Source organism: Arxiozyma heterogenica, assembly GCF_036370985.1.
Source record: "Arxiozyma heterogenica strain weizmannii chromosome Unknown scaffold_21, whole genome shotgun sequence".
Classification (NCBI taxonomy): domain Eukaryota; kingdom Fungi; phylum Ascomycota; class Saccharomycetes; order Saccharomycetales; family Saccharomycetaceae; genus Arxiozyma; species Arxiozyma heterogenica.
The window spans coordinates 26049-48267 of NW_027042674.1; the positions used below are offsets into that span (position 1 = coordinate 26049).

At 28.5% G+C, this 22219-nt stretch overlaps 3 protein-coding genes across 3 annotated transcripts; 1 reads left to right on the forward strand and 2 right to left on the reverse strand.

The window, feature by feature from the left end:
- Positions 1 to 6980: 6980 nt before the first annotated feature.
- PWA37_002497 (uncharacterized protein) lies at positions 6981 to 7454 on the forward strand (the record flags this gene model as incomplete). Its single annotated transcript, XM_064859061.1, has 1 exon — positions 6981 to 7454. One exon carries the CDS (start codon positions 6981 to 6983, stop codon positions 7452 to 7454), a length of 474 nt encoding a protein of 157 aa, XP_064713870.1.
- An 827-nt stretch (positions 7455 to 8281) lies between these two features.
- On the reverse strand, positions 8282 to 11044 carry PWA37_002498 (uncharacterized protein; the record flags this gene model as incomplete). Its single annotated transcript, XM_064859062.1, has 1 exon — positions 8282 to 11044. One exon carries the CDS (start codon positions 11042 to 11044, stop codon positions 8282 to 8284), a length of 2763 nt encoding a protein of 920 aa, XP_064713871.1.
- Positions 11045 to 20208: 9164 nt separating this feature from the next.
- TPO1 (polyamine transporter TPO1) lies at positions 20209 to 21918 on the reverse strand (the record flags this gene model as incomplete). The annotated part of the gene is made up of 1 exon (XM_064859063.1): positions 20209 to 21918. The coding sequence occupies one exon, from the start codon at positions 21916 to 21918 to the stop codon at positions 20209 to 20211; it is 1710 nt and encodes a 569-aa protein (XP_064713872.1).
- Between the last annotated feature and the right edge of the window lie 301 nt (positions 21919 to 22219).

Below are 22219 nucleotides of genomic sequence, written 5' to 3' on the forward strand. Positions count from 1 at the left end.
TCTCATTACTATTATCCATTAAATATTAATTTTTAAGAATATACAGTACAGTTTCAATATCACATATTGATATATCATCATTTCTCGTTATATACAAGTATCATTTAGTGTTCATGCCTTTCACAATATCAAGAATGTAATCTCCTTACACTCTACCTCATATTACAGAGCTGTTGTGTCAAACTAAATCACCACATCTGCAATATATCAACCACATTTGTTTCATTCTATTAACAAGCACTTATTAAGCAACTACCACTCCTGCAGTTATTTTTACTTTCTCATAGTTTTATAGTCCACTTCTTTTTTCATTTTTTAATAATAATATTTTACAAGTTCTGAAATATCATCTCAAGAAACACAAGAGTAATATGATTCTAGCAACAAGAACACACAACAATATAAACTTACTTAGATTACCGTATTTTTTGCCAGTATATTATTTCCATATTTAATTGACAATGAAAATTCTTCAATACCTTTATAATTCTTTATTTGTTTATATGATTTAATCTTTATCACAATCTAGCAATATACAATTATTCTTATCCATACAGTTGTTGAATTATGATCTTGTTTTGTTTTTTGATATACTATTTGCATAGTAATATCTTTTTATATCATATGGAAATAATTAGTATGTGCATTCGCAATCAATAATCACTTTCATTTACTAATTCCTGCATATCAACAAAATACAATATACTCAACTATGTTACATCTAATCCTATTCTATATGTATTTCCTCTTTAAATTAGTTCAATAAAATTCAAAAAGCATGATCACGAGAATCTAATATTGTTCAAAAATTTCATGGTTGAATCTTGTTTTTATTTATAAATAGACAGTGATCTCCATTAGCACACTGTTATTAATTCTTTTACCAATCAATTTCTTATTCTAACAGTATCACTTTATTTATCCTATTTTATCATTTCTTATAACATCTTAATACCCCTTTTATATTGGTCATTTGTTTGTTATTTAATTCTTAGAAGTTCTCTTTTCTTACCATTGTATTTCAACATATATATTCTTACTCTCTTTCAAGAGTTATCATGACAATGAAATATCAACTTTACCAAACTACTATTTTTTCACATCCATCTGTTTGCTTCGTGAAATTCAGATATATTACATTATCTCTTCTTCGAATAATTGTTTCATATAACTTATTCTGTGTTTATTATTCATAATAATATTATAACCTTTGGATAAACGTATCTTCTCACCACTGATACATCATTACATTTCCATACTTTTTTACTAATCTTTGTAAAGTATCACGCCTTCATTATACCTTATATTCTATGTTACTTCTATTGTTATATATTAGAATGAAATTTCCACAATAAAAAAGTAGTTATTATAGAATACCACTATTATATTTGTCAGCTGTCTTATATCTTAATGTTTTTCAATACAGTATAAGTATAATACTTAAGAATGCACGAAACCAACTCTGCTCGATAAAAATAACACACAATATTTCAAATAGTTCATGTGGTATGTACTTGTGAATATTCTAACTAGTTCTATTACAATATGGTCATCTAGTACAACTTTGCTTTTTGATTGGTTGAACCAGTAAGAACCCTATATAGTGTTCATCAAATGGAATATGCAATTAGGAACATCACATTAGTTACTTCTTGTATATTTGTTATGCAATATCACAAAAATACAGTCTCTAGAAATAGTATTTATATGACTTAACCTAACTACAATAAAATATATTTATTAAATATCGTTGCTTGTATTTGTTCAAATTGTATGCACATTAGTCATTACTCCGGGTTGTTCTTCAATCCTTGGATGATTGATATTCTAATATACTTTTAAATTGGCAGTGTCATTCTTAGAATGTTGTGTTTAGTGTTCTTATATACTCGTTCTTTCTAGTGTACAGTAAATAAACAGAAAATATTTTCAAAAGGCTAGTGGGAAAGTATAGAGTGAACCACACTGGAGAAATCTAGCAGATATAACATGAAATATATTCTAATCGTAGCATTCATTGTTTAAACTAGTTACTTAACACTCACAAAGAAATATACTAGTCAAAACACAGTTACGTGCTTTGTATTTTTTCAAATTTTTAAATATTTTTTCTCGATGTCATCACAGAATTTTTTTGCTGCAGCAGTTTTTCCATCAACGATGAGATGAAAAGTAGATTAAGAGAAGAAAAGAAGAAAAGAGTACTTGTAGTAATTATCTTTAAATAGTGATGTTGGAACTTTCATTAGATAGAAAACAAGATTTCAATATGCAGTGGTATATTTTATTTCTAACATGAATTGGTATATATTCATAGTGTGATAATATATGTTGTGTTTTTAAAATATCAATATACCTTCTTAGATATTATCATAGTTCAACTATTAAATAAAGTACATTAGCATTTCAAGTTCTCTGGATAGAAGTCTGTTTAAAGTGTTCTTTGCTATGCTAGTTTATTAAACTTTCATTATGTTAGTATATATGGATTATTTATTAATGTTCAGTTAAATTATTGTGGTTTTATAACTCCATTATTTGTTGTTGAATGTTAACAATTTCTGTGTTATACTGTTACTTTTATTATGTCGTCGAAATAGAATATTTGAGAATGAAACAAATGGAACAATGAGATTCCAACATATGACACCACTGGAATGCTGAGGAACTGTTGCTTACATGTCACAAAATGTTAATAATACTGCTTGCTTGATTTTTGCCATTCATAGAAGAGAAGTAACAAAATTTAACATACACAAAGACAACATTTTTTCAAATCGTGTTTCTTTTCCCGCATACTTTTCACATATTATCATTTCTGTGTTATACATACAGAAGAAGATGGAAGAACTTTAATACAATTTTGTAATATATATTTATCCAATTACAGTATTGAGAACGTTCACTATTTATCCAATGACTATGAGCACCAATTCTTAACAACTTTAATATACTATAATAAAATATATATTGTTAATGTGAGGTGTGGGAGAGGCAACTATGAATTTACAGAATGATTATTCATATGCTATGACTATTACTATTATTCAAAGAAATCACAATCCACAAAACTATTTCTGAAAGTATTTCCTTCTCTCTTATTTTTGAGTTTGGAAAGATCATTGCATTCTGACAGTTAATTTTCTAGAACAGTAGTTGTCATAACTTTTTCAAATGAACTATACCATAGTACTCTTGAGAATAAAAATATGAATTGTATATGGGTAATTGTCAAAGAATTCATTTTCTGTAATTGATATAATTTCTGTATTAGTTATACAAACACTCTTACTTATACTCAGATATAGTTTTTAACTTGTTGTTGCTGGCCTTATTCTATAGTAAGAATTACCTTCGGATATCATCCCCAACATGAATGTATAAAGATATCTGTGAATGTATTTCATTATCACGACAATACATCATCTTATAAATTTCTTATATCCCTATGGATCTTATTAACAATAAAATTATTACGTTAACATTAGGATAAGTTCTATTACATGAAAGTATTTACAGACACGTAACACTCGATAATATATTTTGTAAAATCTTGTATTAAACATCAATAAACAAAATAGCAACCATTAGATAATTATTTTATCAATCTTTTTTTTCTACAAGGATAAGACAAAACAGAAAGAACCTATTCGTTTTTATGAATCTATGATTATATTACTGTTGTATTTATTTGTTTTTTGAATTGTTTTGAAGAACACTTTTAAAGTGGTATGATGGGGAATATTTGATTTTTCTTTTATGTTTTTTTGACAATACTTTCTTAATAATATTCTTGCATTTGGTTTAATCATCATGAAAGTTTGGGAAATGTCATATCAATTCTTCGTAGATTTATAGTTCTTGAGGTCTTGAATATGTTAATTTATGCTGTTTTGGCTGTATTGTTGTTAAAACACAAGTTTTTTGAGAATCAAAAGTATTAGGGTGTTGTTTATATTCTGTTTATATCTATTTAGCTAGTATTAATTCCTCACGTTTTGTAAATAGTATTGAAGCAAGATATCCGATTTCATGAATACCTTAATATACAATCTTGTGATGAGAAGATCGACCCAAAACATTACAAAAACTTATAAATATCTACAGTTGTAATTATATATAAATAAAGAGTTGTTACAAGTTCTCCAGAGAAGTGATCTTTATTTATATTTCAAACCACAGTGCTAAGAGACCTGTTTTAATAAATAAACAACAATAATAATATTTGTTGATTGTCTAACTTACAAATATGGAAAAATTATGCTAGGCTCTAAAGGTTCATTATGAGTACTTATTTATTAAGTTGTAACTATTTAATCCTCGCGTGTGATGTTCTGAAACATGATGAGATAAGAGAAATGATGTTGTCAATAATACAAATTAGAATGTGTGAGTTTTTGTAGTCGATTATCAAATAATCCACGTAGGAAATTTTATATCAAAGCTCACTTAAAGAGGTCTTTGATCCAGTTTGATAGATTGTAGGGATAATTATCAACATTGGATTATGATATAGTTGAGTCCAATATAATATAATTAGACAATATATCGTATGTTCACAAGATCTTTTTTGTTAAAAACTGATTTTGGTAGATCGTTGGTAATTTTTTTGAAAGAAGTAAAGTTGTGAAAGATCAATATGTATTTAATAATAAATACAATATATACTATTTGCATGGGTTTTCAATAAACGAGAAATCCAATTTACTAAATACTTAAAACATAACAACGTTAGACTTTAAGTCTACTATATTCTAAGAAATGCCATATTAGCATCCCTGAAACTCTAATTTCAAATGTTAAATCTACAAAATTATACTTCCATAAACAATTAAGATTATTTAAATTAAATATCATTTTAAATATTTTCATAGAATAAATGCTTGATCATAAACAGTAGAAAGATGGTATAGTGTTTAACATAAATCTATTTATCAAAGTCTTCTTTGAAATGAAAAACGTAAGCAGATTTTTCAAATTTGTGGCTTTCACTGCATATAGAACATGTAGATTGTTTTTGGATCGATCTTGTTTTCTGGAAGATAATTCTGTATTATTAGGCACAGAATATTTATCATAATTCTCTAAAAACTGTCTAAGATATCTTTTCTCATGAGTAGAGTAAAGACTATTTTCCATGTCAAATGATTATATGAACAATTTATACTTAATCCACCAACTATACCAAGGTAAGCAAAACAATGAGCTCTTTCTAAAAAGTTTCTGAAACATATATATCACTATCTCTTTCTTTAAATCACAAAATATGAGTGAACCACAATTTTCGAAACAATAAAAATAACAACGATAGAGTCATTTGTTTTCTGATAAATAGATCAATAAATTTAGACCATTCTCTTTTCATGTGTAAGATATAGAAACAATGTAAACAACGTAAACTTAATACACTGGATTAATATGATCCATCAATGGTTATTTTATCACATCTTATATTTGCAGCTACATTTCTAGGTTTATTATGGTAATATTATCTAGTAAATTTTATCGCTCTTTTAAACCTATAACATACAATGTTATTCACAGTGTCTGTCATCATGATATTAATGTGTATCTTTACTATGGATTTATACATAGTAGACTAAGTTCATATCAACCACTATTTCTTTCAATTATGTCTTTACTCTTGAACTGCTTACTTCATTTGGACATTAATAACTGGTAGATTGTATGGTATCACTCTTAAACTATGAACTCTTTGTTAATATACAACTTCTTTTGATATTATGTCTTAGACAAGAACGATACTACACAAACACATCACACTTAATTATTCTTAGCATCAGCTATCATGATCTCTTCACAATCCACCAATCTCATTTCATTCAAATTTCAATTGTCAATTTTCCTTGTGTCAAAATTTGAAAAAATAGTTCGAAAAAAAAAATTAATTACAATAATAACCACTCTCATCGACAACCAAGTATATAAGTAACCAACTTCACTTATAAATAGCCAGTTATTATCTGCCTTCTTTACATATTCATATGATATAATATTGAATATTATCAAACAGTTATTTGACATGACATAGTTACACCACTGTATGTCTAATAATCATTTATATTTGACTATCAGAAATAACCTCATAACGACTTACTCCATGCATAGACTGTGACTATGGAAGATATTTATTGACAAACTATGACCATTTTTTGTGTCACTACCACTTTTATTATGAATATAACTATTAAAGTATACTCCAATAACACATGAACACCATCCCTTACTAATATTTTCAATATGAAAAATATAATTATACCTTCTATATCACTTCATTATCCATCGAATGATACTGTTATAATAATTTATGATCATATGCAATACTCTTTTGAAATTAACACATAATGATAACTGTTATAAACATAAATACAATTATGCTATATCCATAAACAAATTTACTATATCATCTTTTTACTCATATCTTCCAGGATATTTATCCTTACTAATTCCAATCTATTATACATGGATTTGATTTATGTTTGATGTTCAATGTTTATGGTAATGATGATAAAAGACAAATTGATTTGATATAATGAACAATATTTTGATTATATCTTTATTCCATTCTACTCTACTACTTTCCCTGTTCAATAATTTTTGTTGTGTCTTTTACTCAGATGATCTTATTTTAATGTTTGAAAAGATAATATAGTAGAGAGAAATTTTATCTCGATCTTTGAACATTGAACAACATTTAAAAATATACTATGGTGGAGTATTAACATGAAAATTTATCAATTTACTATTCAGGAAATCTACTTTCTTTAAGAATTAGTCTGACATTATTATGACTAGATGTTTAATATTGTGTATGAATCTCTAACTGCAACAAAGAATTATGAGAAGTTATTGATATTCAAAAAAAAATAAAAATAATAAGACTTTGATTCCATTATAACATTAAAATAACAAGACATAATATATCTATGAATTAACATTTGCAAAAATACGACTGTGTTATGATAGTTTTACATGTTCCTTATTTAAAAAGAAAATTTTCACATTATCGGAATCCTTGGATAATTATTATTATTATTATTATTATTATTATTATTATTATTATTATTATTATTATTATTATTATTATTATTATTATTATTATTATTATTATTATTATTATTATTATTATTATTATTATTATTATTACAATATTTTTCACATATAGAGGGGACATTTTCCTGTATCTTGTAAATCTTGAAAGTTCTACACCCAGTAAAAGACAAGAAGAGATATCATATGTTTTCAAAATAAGGTACATTACGAAATTCTGTGTATCTACATTTTTGAGTATTATATTCTTAATATGTAGAATAAGTATAATATATCATCAGTGTGCAATTCTCTGCATTTGGGAAATAGCATGTTATTTCTCTTTCTTTCCCCTTTTTCCTTTGCTACCTAAAAGGAGTTTCCATTTCTTCAAATATTTTTAGAGTAATTCTATAGTATGTCTCTACTGTTCATGTGAATATAATAGTTATTGGATATGTTAGCTTACGTACAATTGAATATTATATTACAAAAAAGAAGAAATAGAAGTATAACCATAAGTTTAAGCGAGTTAATAACAGTGACCATATTAACACAAATATACCTATATACAGTTATTTGACTTAGCAATATATAACGATGTTTAATTAGTGTACATCCATGTATATATTCATGTATTATGCACTTCCTATGTATGTATTTGTATATACAAAGGACAGAAAGAAAATAATTAAGGAACATGGGAATAAACACATTTGTCTAGTTAACTTTTGGATACAAATGCAGGAAAAGAAAGATTGTAACTATTCTTAAGATTATTATAAGCCCTTTATTATGATCTTTGAATTAAACTAGCATTAAAGTTTTATAATTACAATTTTTCTTAATTAGAAAGGGTTTAAGAATCTTATAACCTTTAAACTATGATCAATTGATTCATATAGAAGTAAATTTCCTAATCACAATCTCTTTATTAAAAATTGCCAAAACATGTAGCAAAAATATACATGTATTAAAATGTTTATGTAGCAGCTATTAGATGGTACAATTGTGTTGAATATTCTAAATTATTTGAAATCAAGGGACAGCATTGTTGGTTTATCAGGTACGATCACATCTATCTTTGGTGTACAAGATACTTGGAAATCAAATAAATAATAAAAAAACACAGTATGAAAAATATTAGAATGTTATATATGCTTATATAGAAACATTTAATTATTTAATTATCTAATATTCTTGATCTTAAAATTATTCATATGTGTGTAACTTAAAAATTCATAAATAATAATAGACCAATAAAATGTACGACACTCCACTTCATATATATGTTACTACCTTTACCTTCATATGATACAAGAGAAGGTGTATCACCATGAGGTACCGCAATAGCAATTGGTGATGGGGATAGTTGTTCAGAAATATATTGGGAGACTTGTGGTACCATTGTGGTTGGTGATGTTTTTGGTCCCCTAGACTCATTATTACCGATTACAGTGGTAGATGTTCTAGAGTTTCTAGATGTTGGGTGATTTTTACCATTGGTAAATGCTGGACCAGGGGTGGTAGAAGTAACAGAAATAACTGGAGTCACATTTGTAGCAGTAGTAAATGAGTTAGTCTCTTCTTGTGGGTTCTTTGAATAAACTGATTCAATAGAACTATGTCCAATGATAGCAATCATACTTGTTTCAGAAGTTGCAGATGGTTCTGGACAATAAGTTGTAGTCATAGTAACTCCATTAACAACCGTAGTCAAAACAACTAGAGTGCCACTCAAAGTAGTTTCAGTTTTTCCATTATGAATAGTGGAATTTTCATATAGTGGAGAAGATATAGAAATTGATGAGGTCATAAAGTCATTATATGGAGGAGGTGTAATCACAACAACCACAACTGCAGCAGATGAAGAGCCGTTGTTGTCAGTAACTGTGGTTGTGTAGGTGTTTGTGGTTGGAGCAGAAACTGGACCTGTGGTAGTAGTATAGGTGGTAGATGGAGCAGGTGTGACCACAACAACAACAACTTTGGTGGAGGATGAGCCGTTGCCATCAGTAACAATGGTGGTGTAGGTGGATGTTGTTGGAGCAGAAACATCTGCAGTAGTAGTTGTGTAGGCAGTTGGACCAGTTGGAGATGGGGTGACCACTACAACAACAACTTCTGGAGACAAAGAGCCATTGCTATCAACAACTGTAGTAGTGTAAGTAGTTGTGGTTGGGGCGGAAACTGGACCTGTGGTAGTGATGTAGGAAGTAGATGGAGATGGGGTGACCACAACAACAACAACTTCAGCAGATGAAGAGCCATTGCCTCCTGTGATGGTAGTAGTGTAAGTAGTTGTGATTGGAGCAGAAACATCTGCAGTAGTAGTAGTGTAGGAAGTAGATGGAGATGGGGTGACCACAACAACAACAACTTCAGCAGATGAAGAGCCGTTACTGTCAGTGACGGTGGTTGTGTAAGTAGTTGTGGTTGGAACAGAAACATCTGCAGTAGTAGTAGTGTAGGAAGTAGATGCAGATGGGGTGGCCACTACCACAACAACTTCTGTGGAAGAGGAACCGTTACTGCCAGTGACGATAGTGGTGTAAGTGGTTGTAATTGGAGCAGAAATATCTGCAGTAGTAGTAGTGTAGGTGGTAGATGGAGATGGGGTGACCACAACAACAACAACTTCAGCAGATGAAGAGCCATTGCTGTCAGTTACGCTAGTTGTGTAGGTAGAGATAACAGATGGTGAATCTACTGTACCTGGAATGTAGGAAGTAACCTGACTTGGCATTGGGGTCTCAACAATCACAACATCAATTGGAGTGTTGCTGCCATTGGAGTCAGTGGTGTAGGAGATGGAGGTGGAGATAGTAGATGTTGAATTTACTGTACCGGGAATGTAGGAAGTAACCTGACTTGGCATTGGGGTCTCAACAATCACAACATCAATTGGAGTGCTACTGCCTTTGGAGTCAGTGGTGTAGGAGGTGGAGGTGGAGATAGTAGATGTTGAATTTACTGTACCGGGAATGTAGGAAGTAACCTGACTTGGCATTGGGGTCTCAACAATCACAACATCAATTGGAGTGCTACTGCCTTTGGAGTCAGTGGTGTAGGAGGTGGATGTGGTGATAACAGATATTGAGTTAACTGTACCTGGAACGTAGGATGTGGTTAACATAGGGGCAGGAATTCCCTCATAGTAAACAACTACAACTTCTTCATTATAAGAATTAAGCATAGTTGTAATCGTGGTTGTTTGAGTAGTTGTGGTTGCACTTAAACCATGAACTGTGCTTGTGATTATAGAGGTTACTGTTGTGCATGCTTTGGATGCACTGTATGTGAAAGATATATCTGAAGTATTAGTGAAACTTTCATCTGGGAAACTGTATAAACTATTACCTATACCATTATCTACAGTACCATTTGGCAAATTTATTGATATATTTAACAGACCATGGTTAATCAGATTAACATATAGAAACTTAAGAGGATAATAATTACCTTCTTTCATATATATTGTCTTTACTTCTGTATCCATACCATATATAACACTACCAGTGACCGTAAAAACATATTCTGGGGATGAAAAATCTTCATGTTGACCTCCGCAGTTAAAAGCTTCGCCAGCACCCAAGAAAAACGTGAGGGAATCATCTACATTAGCCCTTAGGGTATAAATACCTGTTAGTGGAGCTTTATAATAACCGGTAATTTCCATCATGAAATGACTGATGGAAACACCTCTATAATCATACGGAGGAATGGTCCAATGATCTCCAGAATACCATGTTAAATTTGTAACACCAGAAATTGTACCCACATATGTATTCCTTAAATAACCACCTAGTAAAAATGATGATTCTTCATAACTCCTAGAATCACCAGCAGTGTATTGAAAAAACCTGACGGTGGCCCCAATAGTACCGTCATGTGGAACTGTACATGCAGCTGGGGCGTAGGCTGCTGTAGCAAATTGTAAGTGTATATGTAACCATAACAGTGTGGTAACAAGGTTCTTATAACACAATAACATATTGTATTATTAAGATTGAAAACGACAGAAATATTGTAAACTTTAAATGAGGGGATACTTTGATATTAGAAATAACCTATGGATGTATTATGATTTATATAGCGAGTCGTTCTTGTTTTACTTGATGTGTGCGTTTCAAACTTATAAGAAAAGTTAGTTTTGGCAAACCTCAGTAAAGGAAGATAGGATCATATCTAAAAATTAGATGTGTGAATATGATACCCTTTTATATTTGAAGAATCGCATAGAAAATTGCAGTTCATAATATAATAAAGCTTTTTGAAATTTTTTTCTGCTTGAAGGTATTTTGTTTAGTAATAGAAATGTTAAATATTTTAACAATTGGATTAATTAAACGTTTTAATGCAAGAAACAATTGCAAATGTAATAGATTTGTATATATTGTAATGTATCATGCAGGACTGATTATGTCATACATTATGAAATTTGTAAGATGTGTTGATGGAATGTATGTTTTTCCCGATTTTGAAGAAATAAAAGTTTTTTCCCGAAAAGATCACTGGCAAAATTATTTGGTATTTTTGAAAGGTTAAAATTTTTTTTTTTTTTATTTTTTCTCCATTATAAGATTGATGTTATTTTTTTTATTTTTTTTTTCAAATTCCGAAGAACAAAAGGAAGTTATCCAGTGTCAGGGATTGTTCGGTTTTCTGTTTTTCTTTTTCTAAAAAGGGCAATACAAGAAAACAATTAGGAATACAATAGAAACGTTTGTATTATTATGTATCATACAGAATTTATTGTGTCATACATTATGAAATTCATGAAATCGATTGATAAAATGTATTTTTTTTGTATTGAATAACTAGGAATTTCTTTTTGTCCAAAAAAATATTACTTGAAAAATTTTGATACTTTTGAAAGGTCAAAGTTTTTTCCTACTTTTTTCCCCATTAGAAGGTCCATATTGTACTATATTTTTTCTATTTTTGCTATCAAGGTCAGAAGAGTAGTTTACACTAGAATATTTTAGTATTCCAACCTCACAGAAAAGATTATTGAAAAAATGAAGACTATCTGAAAAAATTTTAACGATAAGAATTTTACAGAATAAAACAGAACACATGTATAACACAGATACAACATAGATAGGGTATAAAGTGGTTTTCTGTATTTTCCTAATTGGTCATAGTTATTGGAAATTCGGGTTTGCAGAAGATATGTTAGAAACTACTCAGATTACCTTGATTTTGGAAAAAACTTAGATTAAATAAATTATCTCCAGATAAATTTCTATGTACGTACGCAAGTATAGTTTGTAATTACTTTACAGTTGTCTTCTCTTTGTATATTCGATATTATTTAAACTAGTATTTTCAGGGTTTATTTTAAAAAAAGTTAGTCATAGGTTAATTTGCAGAAAAGGTTGCGGTAAATTTTCAAAAACTTCTCTATAAGGATATATTTTTATAACGACCTATAAAATCGTGTCGGAATCTTTGCTTTAAGAGTTTTACATCCTTTTAGGTTGCAAAAAAGATTTACGATGAATTCTAAACACATAATTTTCTGTGCACTTTTTCAAATTATTTTCTTTTTTCTTTTGCAAGATTCTACTAAATCTTTTTTTGAATATTAATATCACTTTTTTAAGCTATTTTGATTTTCAAAAAAAAATTATTAAGGATATTTCTAAATTGCACCCTTATCGTTAAATATAGAAGAGATTGAGATATTTTAAATGTAGTAAATACATTGATAGTATTATCTTTTTAACTAAGAACAGTAATGTTGGTTTAATTACATATTTTTTAAAACTACTTTGTAGCAAATATGAAGAAAAATTGTGTAAAAAGTTTTAAAAAGGAAAATCTCCTCTGGATGAATAATATTAGTGTACATGTTTTTAGCATCAGTGATCATATTATATGTTATTATTGTGTATTATTATTATGTTGATATGTAGAGTAATTTTCCCTCGATTTCTCAATTGGGAATTAATAATTATATAAATACAAAAGAAACAAATGATAGAATATATATAAATTATTCATCCAGATTGGAAATTAATAAGTAAAGTCGTTTACTTATATATGTTTACCTTTTGGTAATTTTTCATAATGCATTGATTTATTTTAATTTTATTTGATCTTACCCTCGTAATATTGAATATGTATAACAAACATTTTCCTTCTTTGATACATCCACTTGTTTTTTAAACAGGTAATATATTATCCTAGCTCAAAGAAAAAAGCACATAAAATAGTGCTACTTTCTAAGAACATTTGAACTTTCATTTTAGCACACAGTTAATGACTTAATAAAAAGTTTTAAAGAGGTAGGAAATCTTTATTTTTGTATTTTTAATTTTTTTCCTATTATTTTTTTGCATAATCTGTATTATTTCCAAAATAACATGATCACTCTCCTCAATTTTCTTGTTTTAGGTAGAGTTTAGAATTTTCTCTGAATTATATTAGGTAGACGCAAGTTCCATCGGGCATATCCGATAATAAACGCATTATTATTTTAAACTAGAAATTTTGATCTTTCTTTGAAAGTAATTTATAGAATTTTCAAATGTGGAAGTGTTATTTTGGCGAGAGTATAATGGAATTGAGATATTTTTTACTAAAAACTTACATCTATAACTAATTAGTATTGTACATGTTGGTATAGGAATATCTATCTAATCAGAACTAAAAGGAAAAAAAAATAAAAATAAAACGAATTTTATACGATAAAAAAATGCTACTATGGGAGTATTGTTTTATGCAGGAAATAAAAATAAGTGTAGCAAAAAAGCACCGGAAATTGGAAAATCATCAAATCATCACGAAATTTACAAAAAAGGAAATGTTCAAATGGGCAAAAAAAAATAAATAGGCTTTATTTTGCTATACTACAACCAATACATAAACGCGTATACAATAGTTTGCATAACAATGGTTATGTCCCAAAAGAATTCACAATTGCATGTTTGTTTGTTTTTTTTAGTATTTTCCTTTCTTATTGTCAATATCGGTACCAGTTAGAGTAGATTAATCAGGAATTCAGTATATCGACTGTTTCTATTAAATGAAACTATTGTTCCATTCTTACATAGTGTACCCATTATTAATATTTTATATAGTATTGCGGCATTTTTAGTAACTTCACTGGATTTGGAAACTACTATTTGTTGGTTTTAATAGATTACTAAGCTTATCACCAAAATTCCTAGTTTCTTTAGAAATGGTTTGTTTTCAATTGACTTAATATTTGTGAATCAATAATAGAGTAATAGCCATAATATCATAAACCATATTTTTTTGCTGTTCCTTCCTGTGATTTTCTTTCTCTATCCTTCAGTGTCTGGCATTTCCTTTAAGATTTTGAACGTAACTGGCTTTTTTGTTACTATATAGTAATTCAGTGAAAAGTATCCACTTTGTAGTAAAATGTTTCTGTCAAAATTTGGAGCCCTCGGCGTTCATGGTAATAACAGGCATCGTTAAGTTATAGATGCTTGTTGTGTTTTGTACTAAATGCATGTATATACTTATTATATAGTGGATACAGTATGCATTCTTATATTTACTTTAAGTCTTTTTTTAGAGTTTGCATTTCTTTTCAAATCTGTGAAAAACATATTTGGTGACAATTAAAATGTTTTCCTGATATTATGTACATCCGTGCACCACATAATATACAGAAAAACTAATTAAAAATAATTCTTATGGAAATAACAGTAATAAGCTCTCATTTTCCAACAGTTTTATATTTAAAAGGTCTCGTTTATTGTCTTAAAAACTAAGAGATATGATGCATATTAACTTGCTTTTTTTGACACACAGTGCGGTAAGTATTAGTTATTTTTTTATAGAAATGTGTTTACTACAGAAGTAGGTATTGAATAGAAAAAGATGTTAAGAAAAGTTTTGAAAGTTAGTTGTTTTTTCTGAATAAATTTTAGTTGTTTATAGATCGATTTTGGAAATATGATTATTTTATAATAAAAGCTTAGTTGTCTCTGAGTTTTAGATATATTACAAAAAGAATGAAAATGAAATTCTTTGTTTTTGGGTTTTAACAAAAAACAAAGGCACTGAAACTATATTAACGAAGATATTAATTTTTGACACTTTTTAATGTTTTCTTTTTGCGCAAAATACAGTTCTGATGTTGAAAAGTAACAACTGTTTGCATTTGGTAAATCGGGTGCATTCTCAATCATAAATATTATACAAAATTACAATAGAGTTTTCCATTTTCTTTTGTAGGCACAATACAAAAGTAATTATATACAAAAAGGATAAGCAAAATAAGGATGATATAGGAATATTCTTAAATTTGGCATCTGTGGTTATTAAGTAATGTTTTTTGACAAACAACTAAAAAGATTAGTCAAATATTTCCAACAAAGCTTAGTCATGTCTAAATCATAAACACTCATTTTTCCATTGATTAGTATCTGTTAGGATCTGATCGGTCTATTATTTTATTCTATAACATTCTTTTTTAGCAAGCCTCATTAAGGAATCATATTATTGGAATTTTACATGACCTATGATAATTTTTCATTTTATTTTTTTTGGCTTTAATATAAATATATATTTGCATTAAAAAGACACAAATTTAAAACCCTATTTTTAATGTTAAAAGTTCTACGTGGAAAACCTGAAGCATATAATCTATGGGTAATGATATATAGCCACAATAAAAGATTTAGAACAGCCACAACTCTCAATAAAAACTATAAATGTATATTAGAAGTTATTGAATTAGTGTTGGTACAAAGTTATGGAGAAACTTATTCAAGAAATCACCAGTTATTGTACAAAAGCAACAAAGGTAATTTTTGGTAAAATTATTTTCATTGTAATATTTCTTAGATGTTACTAAAGAGATATATTAGTATTAATACAAGGAATATACATTACATTATTAATTTATCAGTTAAAATTAATGACTTAATAGTTTTGTGACTGTGTTACTATACATAGTTTAATGTATTATATGAGCTAATGTTGACAAATATTTAGAGATATATTTATTAATGTAAATCCATTATAATAAATAACTGAAAAATATAAAATTTTTATATTAAAGAAGTTCAGGTACGAAATGGGTTGTATTGTATATAATTCTGCTATATGCTTGTGGTTTTAACTGGCGAACGCATTAGATATTTTAGTTTATATGTTGCTTACTTTTCTTTTCTGTTTGTACATAATATGTAAATCTATATATATGTATTCTATAAAAGTACTAAAGTATCTTCTTATATCTTGTTCTTCTTTATTTTTTGAAAATTTTTCTTTCCTTTTATAGATCTAGATATCACATAAAACATTGTTTGCATAATAAAAACTTGTTTAATATTCACTGTTCATGGTACTAATTGCAGCAATTTATATACAGTTGGGAAAGGTAGAATAGTGTTTGTTTTGAGTATTGCGATCAAATGATAAGTTGATTTTTCCTACTTTATACAATGTTATCTGATTTATTCAAACAAACAACCTTAGCTTAGCTTGAATAATCAATTTACAAGATGCTATGAGATATTTAATACAATAAAGCAGGATGTTTTTTTCTATGAAACAGCAGCTTTCAGCAAATGTCTATCTTTTGTGGATAAAGATCAATGTCATATAGCGTATTAATGCTATAAGCTATTTTTTATCGCTATGAGTTATATGTGGGTTAGGTGTAAAGTTTTTTATTGTGCTTTTATATGATTTCACTCTCTAACTTTTGAACATATACTGAATGATATCCAATACAGTTACGTGAATTATCCTCCAGTCATTTTTGGCTTAGTTCTCTAATGAATTGTACAACATCAATACTTTCCCAATTCAAATGTTTTTAGTTGTAATTGCTATTTAGTCAATTAGTGGTAGTGCAAAATCATCTGCTGTTAGAATATTGCAATTTACGATGATGATATCATTAGATAAAGAAAAATAAATTTGGAAACATATTAAATTTTTATTAAGGTTTATACCAATACCAGTAGGTGCCATTCTTGTTGGAATAAAATTTACCACATGATTTATGAATAATCAAGTTATTTTATTTGTACATTTGCATGTATTGAAATGATTAAAAAGTGAAATGTTCTTTGATTAATTAAAATTTTGTTGAGATTGAAAAAGATAAAGAATGAGAAAGAGTTAGGGGTATAGTATATAGAGACCTGTTTGAGTTAGTGTATTACATAAGCCAGAAATGTTTAACTTGTTAGATAGTAAGATGTTATTTAAGATAGTTGCAATGATCATTATTGATATGTTACCTGATGATCAAACAAACATATTAATATATAAATTTCTATTAAGAGTATAAAAGCATTCTAAATAATGATAGCTTTCTTGGTTGGAATATGAATAATTAATAATATTAATAACACCAAAAATATATTCAGTAAGTAATAGTAGCGGGTTTAATTATTGTTCATATAGATTGTTATCTTTGTCTATCTCATTGTCATAGTGTTATATTAGTATTGGGATAATCAAAGAGATCATTTTAATATAATGAATTGTAGTATCGCAAATAATTCTGTTAAATTAATACAATTAATAATCTACTAGTGTGATGTTTATAATGTAGAATATAATTATAGATACATTATTGGAAGAGTTGTTAGATCATTTATAACAGATTAGATAGTTTGAAACATGTTAGTTATGTTCTTGTTCTAATACTTATATTCATATTGGTAATATTACAGTTAAGATCCAAGATAGCACACATTTTAGAGTAGATAACAACACAGTCCTAGTATAATAATTAATAAGTTATTATACATATTCAGAGTTTGTTTATATTATTTATTATCCAGAATGTTTAAGGTTGTAATTTATTTCAAGATTTATGCTGCTATGTCTAACAAAGAGTAATAAAATTATCAGATGACTGGGATATAAATAAAATAAATAATGTTCATTTCTAAGCCATAAAATACAATTAATATATCCATGTAAGTTTGAAGATTCATTATTTATTCCTGTTATCATTTCCTAGTCAGTTGATATTTTGTTCATATGATAATCATTAAACATACAATAAAATAATATGCAATCATTTCTTTTAGACTGAAGATATTAATGGGAAGTGTTTGGATATTCTTAGATAATCATATTTATAAAGAAGTTATATCATTGATGGATATCTTCCCTAATGATAGTATATGTATTAAGTAGGTTGTCTATAGCTTAAAATATCCCAGTTGGTTGTATTGAGTATAGGTAAATGTAAGATGGCATAATCACATTATATCAAATAATGGTTTGCTAATGTTCAAAGTTATGTGACATGAAAGTGAGTGGATCATAGTTGATCGCTTACAAACCAGTGTGTCTATCCTGTTTACATATCTGTTGGAGTGGTTGTTATTGTTGTTGATGCTTGCAAAATATTTTTCAGATTAAAAAAAATAGAGTAATTTTGGATGGGATTGATAGTCAGGAGGTGATGGTATGTGATATTGAGAGTAATCGAGTAAAATGTGATGTACCAAATAGCGATGATAGTTATAAAAAAGGAATATGAGATATCAGTATAAGAAGACCTGTTTAGATTAAGTTAAGAGTAAACAATTCATCAGTACAATTTGTTATGTTATTTTCATTTAATGTGAATGTGTTTTATATCGATGGTAAATGCATAGTCTAACAGTGATGTTATAGAGTTATTAAGTGAATAAAAATATAATTAAAGTTAGTTGGTTGTTAAGACCAGTTCAGTTCAAGTAGATGTTAATGTTGTGAATAATATTGTATGTTATGAAATACATTGTTTCAAAAAAAATTGTATTAGAGATCGTTAGTGATATTATCATGGTAAACACGAATATAAGTATTAAACATCATAGTAAATTGCAATCTAGAGTAATTGTGGTATGCTATACTGGAATATGATATATTAATGTAATATTTAATACAGTTATTGAATAGGAATAAAGACAGTTCAGAGAATACAGAAAAGGTTTGTGAAACTGTATTAAAGTAGTTGTATTATCAGCTGAGAATGTATATTCATATCTAGCTTATATTTTATCATGATGCTAAGGTGAATACAAAATAGTTCAATACATCAGATCTCTCTTTTAATTGATGAAAGATACTTCCATGTTATTTGTTTTTTGTTTTCATATTTTCATTCCTTCATGTTTGAAAAAAAGAGAAAGCCATTTGGAAATGCAAATTTGTTCTGCTAAATTTTCACAAAAACATTTCCACGGCCTCGAGGAATTTGTGATTTTCTGCGAAATTCAAAAAGGGGAGTTGGAAAAACAAAAACAAAATGAGTTGTTCCGTGGAAAAATAAAGGTTCCGCGGAAAAAACAACATGGGACAGAGAATTGGTGATTCTACAGAGATACTGATGGTGTCACGAGGAAGAGAACAGAGACGTAAGGAAGGGTAATATAGAGAATACATTTGGTAATGTATATATGTATCGAGAGCTAGAGAGTAGTAGAATCTGGTGGTGGTTATAAAAATGTTGAAATAGAATATTTATAAATTTGGAAAATGGAGAGTGAAATTATTATGTAGTTAAAAAAAGATAGGATTGGTATGGAAACAACTACGCGATTGCACCTTTTTTTGTATTAAATATTTAAGACAGAGTAAGTGTCTATATATATTGCAATTGTTGAGAATGAGCAACAAAACAATTTTTGAAGAAAATGAGTTTTCTTGCTTTATTACTCTTTTTATTTTAATACATAAACATATTTTTTCTCAATTTGTTAAAGGTAGAAGTTACTCGATATTTGAACAATGAAAATTAGTGTGAAGTAAGTCATTTAGATAAATTCAATAACTGTGGCAGAATAGTAAAAAAATGATATTAAATCATTATATTATGTATATGAAGTCTTTATATAAATGCAATACTGCCTTGGTACAAATTATAATTGTATATGCAATGGGATTAATTCATATTGATGAATGTGATGAAACCTGATATTGATCAGTATAAAAATTTAAAAAAGAATATAACAGTGCATTACTTTATGATTGTTTTTTTTGTTGAATTGTTACTTTGATTTTGTTGTTGTTTATTTATTTAAGAATTTTAGATAAGAAATATCAGTAACTTAGAATTCCATTCAATTTAATATTAAATAGTTTGCTTCTATAACAGTCTATTTTTTTTTTGTTTTATGCATTCTAGTATTTGAGGATGAGTTATTTTCTTATATCTCAAACATTTAAACCAAACTTGGATTTTCTTCTAATACGAGAGCCATATTTCAAGAAAATGAATGGAACAGGAATTAAGGCAGCAGCGAATAAACCTAAAAGCAAACCGGCCCAACCAGTACCCATGCCACGGAACATGTATCCAGCAAATAGTGGGAATGCAGCACCAAACGACGATCTTAAGAAAGTGTTGGCAGCTACAGCAGAGGCAGCGACAAGTAAGTATGATTCAATAATATAATTTAAGCACGGTAAGAAAATTCCCATCAAACCAAACCCAATAAAAGAGCCAGCAATAGTTGGACAAATCCAATGGATTTTGTCTGGATAGTTACCGGTCCAGCAGAACCATAGAATACCGATTGGGAAAACAATACTAGCAAAAACCATTGGATATAATCTTGCTTCAGGAACTAAATGACCTGCTTTTCTAACTCTTTTTAAATAATCACCTTCCCAATACCAGATAAATGCTGCGCAGAAAATCATACCAATAATTAATGCAATATATGGTAGTTCACCATTTTCCTTATAACCGTAACCAGCAACAAATACGATTGGATATGCTTCCAACATAAGATATAAAATACCATAAACAAAGGAGTTATAGATTGAAATGATAAGTAAAGATGGTTCAGTGGCTAACATGATTAATGGCCTGGTGATAGTTTTTTGAGCAATTTCTTTAATTGATAATTCGACATTTTCATGAGCGGCATGAATCCCCCAATTATTTGTATCTTTTCTTAATTTTTTAGCTTTCTGAACTAAGATTGATGGGTGATGAGTCTCTGGGAAAAATAGAAATATGAAAGCAAAAACAGCACTAGAGAAACAACCAACTACATATTCTAACCATCTCCAGGTAGTTCTTTGAGCAATATATGACCCCATGACGGGAGATAAAATTGGACCGACAAACACACCAAGGGAAAATAAACAGATAGCTTTACCTCTCATATCAGTATCGAATATATCTGCAAAGGCAGCTGGAACGACAGCCATTGGCGCAGCACCAATCAAACCACCGAAAAATCTGCAGATAAAAATAGTTTGTAAATCCTTAGCAGTGGCAACAGCAAATTGAAAACAAGCAAAACCAAATGCAGATATCACTAGAACACCTCTTCTCCCATATATTTCAGATATTGGTGCATATATAATAGGAGATGCGGCAAAACCTAACACGAAAAGGGTGATACCTAAGATAGCTACAACTTCAATGATACCATAAATTTCACAGATTTGTGGAACACCAGAAGCAAATATACTACTTGCCATAGTGATACAAATACAGTTCAAGCATAACATAACACAGATCATGACTTTCTTTTTCATTGGCCAATTAAAAGGATGTAGAGGATCATTTGGACCGTCAAAAGTAACTTCATATAATTCCCTTGGTGGCAGTGCAGGTGGATAGTCTCTATCACCTCCCATAGGGAGAGTATTAGAATAATCTACTGCAATTCTTTCTGGTTCATTTACTGTACCAGTAAGAATTTTAGATAATCTTCTTGTATTTTCCACATTAGACTCAGCCAAGGATGTCATGGTGGTAGTTCTTTGTATTTTTAGATTTACCTTTTGGTCTTCATCAAGTATATCCATATCACCATCATATTCTATAGGATTGGAAACAGTAGATGCAGAAGAAGCCTGACTTGGAGAAAGATCAGTCTCCTTTTGAGAGTCTGATGTCTCTGACATATTGTATTGAATTGTTATATTTCTTTGTTTTTTTAGTATGTTTACGCAAAAAAATTGTTATAATAAATATCCCGATGTTTTTTTAAATAAATGGACTGAAACAAATTCAGATAAGGAACAAAGTATATTTTAATGTTCATTAGAATAAAAAATTAAATACTGGCAGAACACAACGTTCTTATATAAATGTTAAACATCTTCTCTAGTGATTGGAAAAGTGGGGACCCTTGAAAAAAAAATTAGGGAAAAATTTTGAAAATTTGAAAAAGAACATATATATAACACCGACATAAAAAAGATC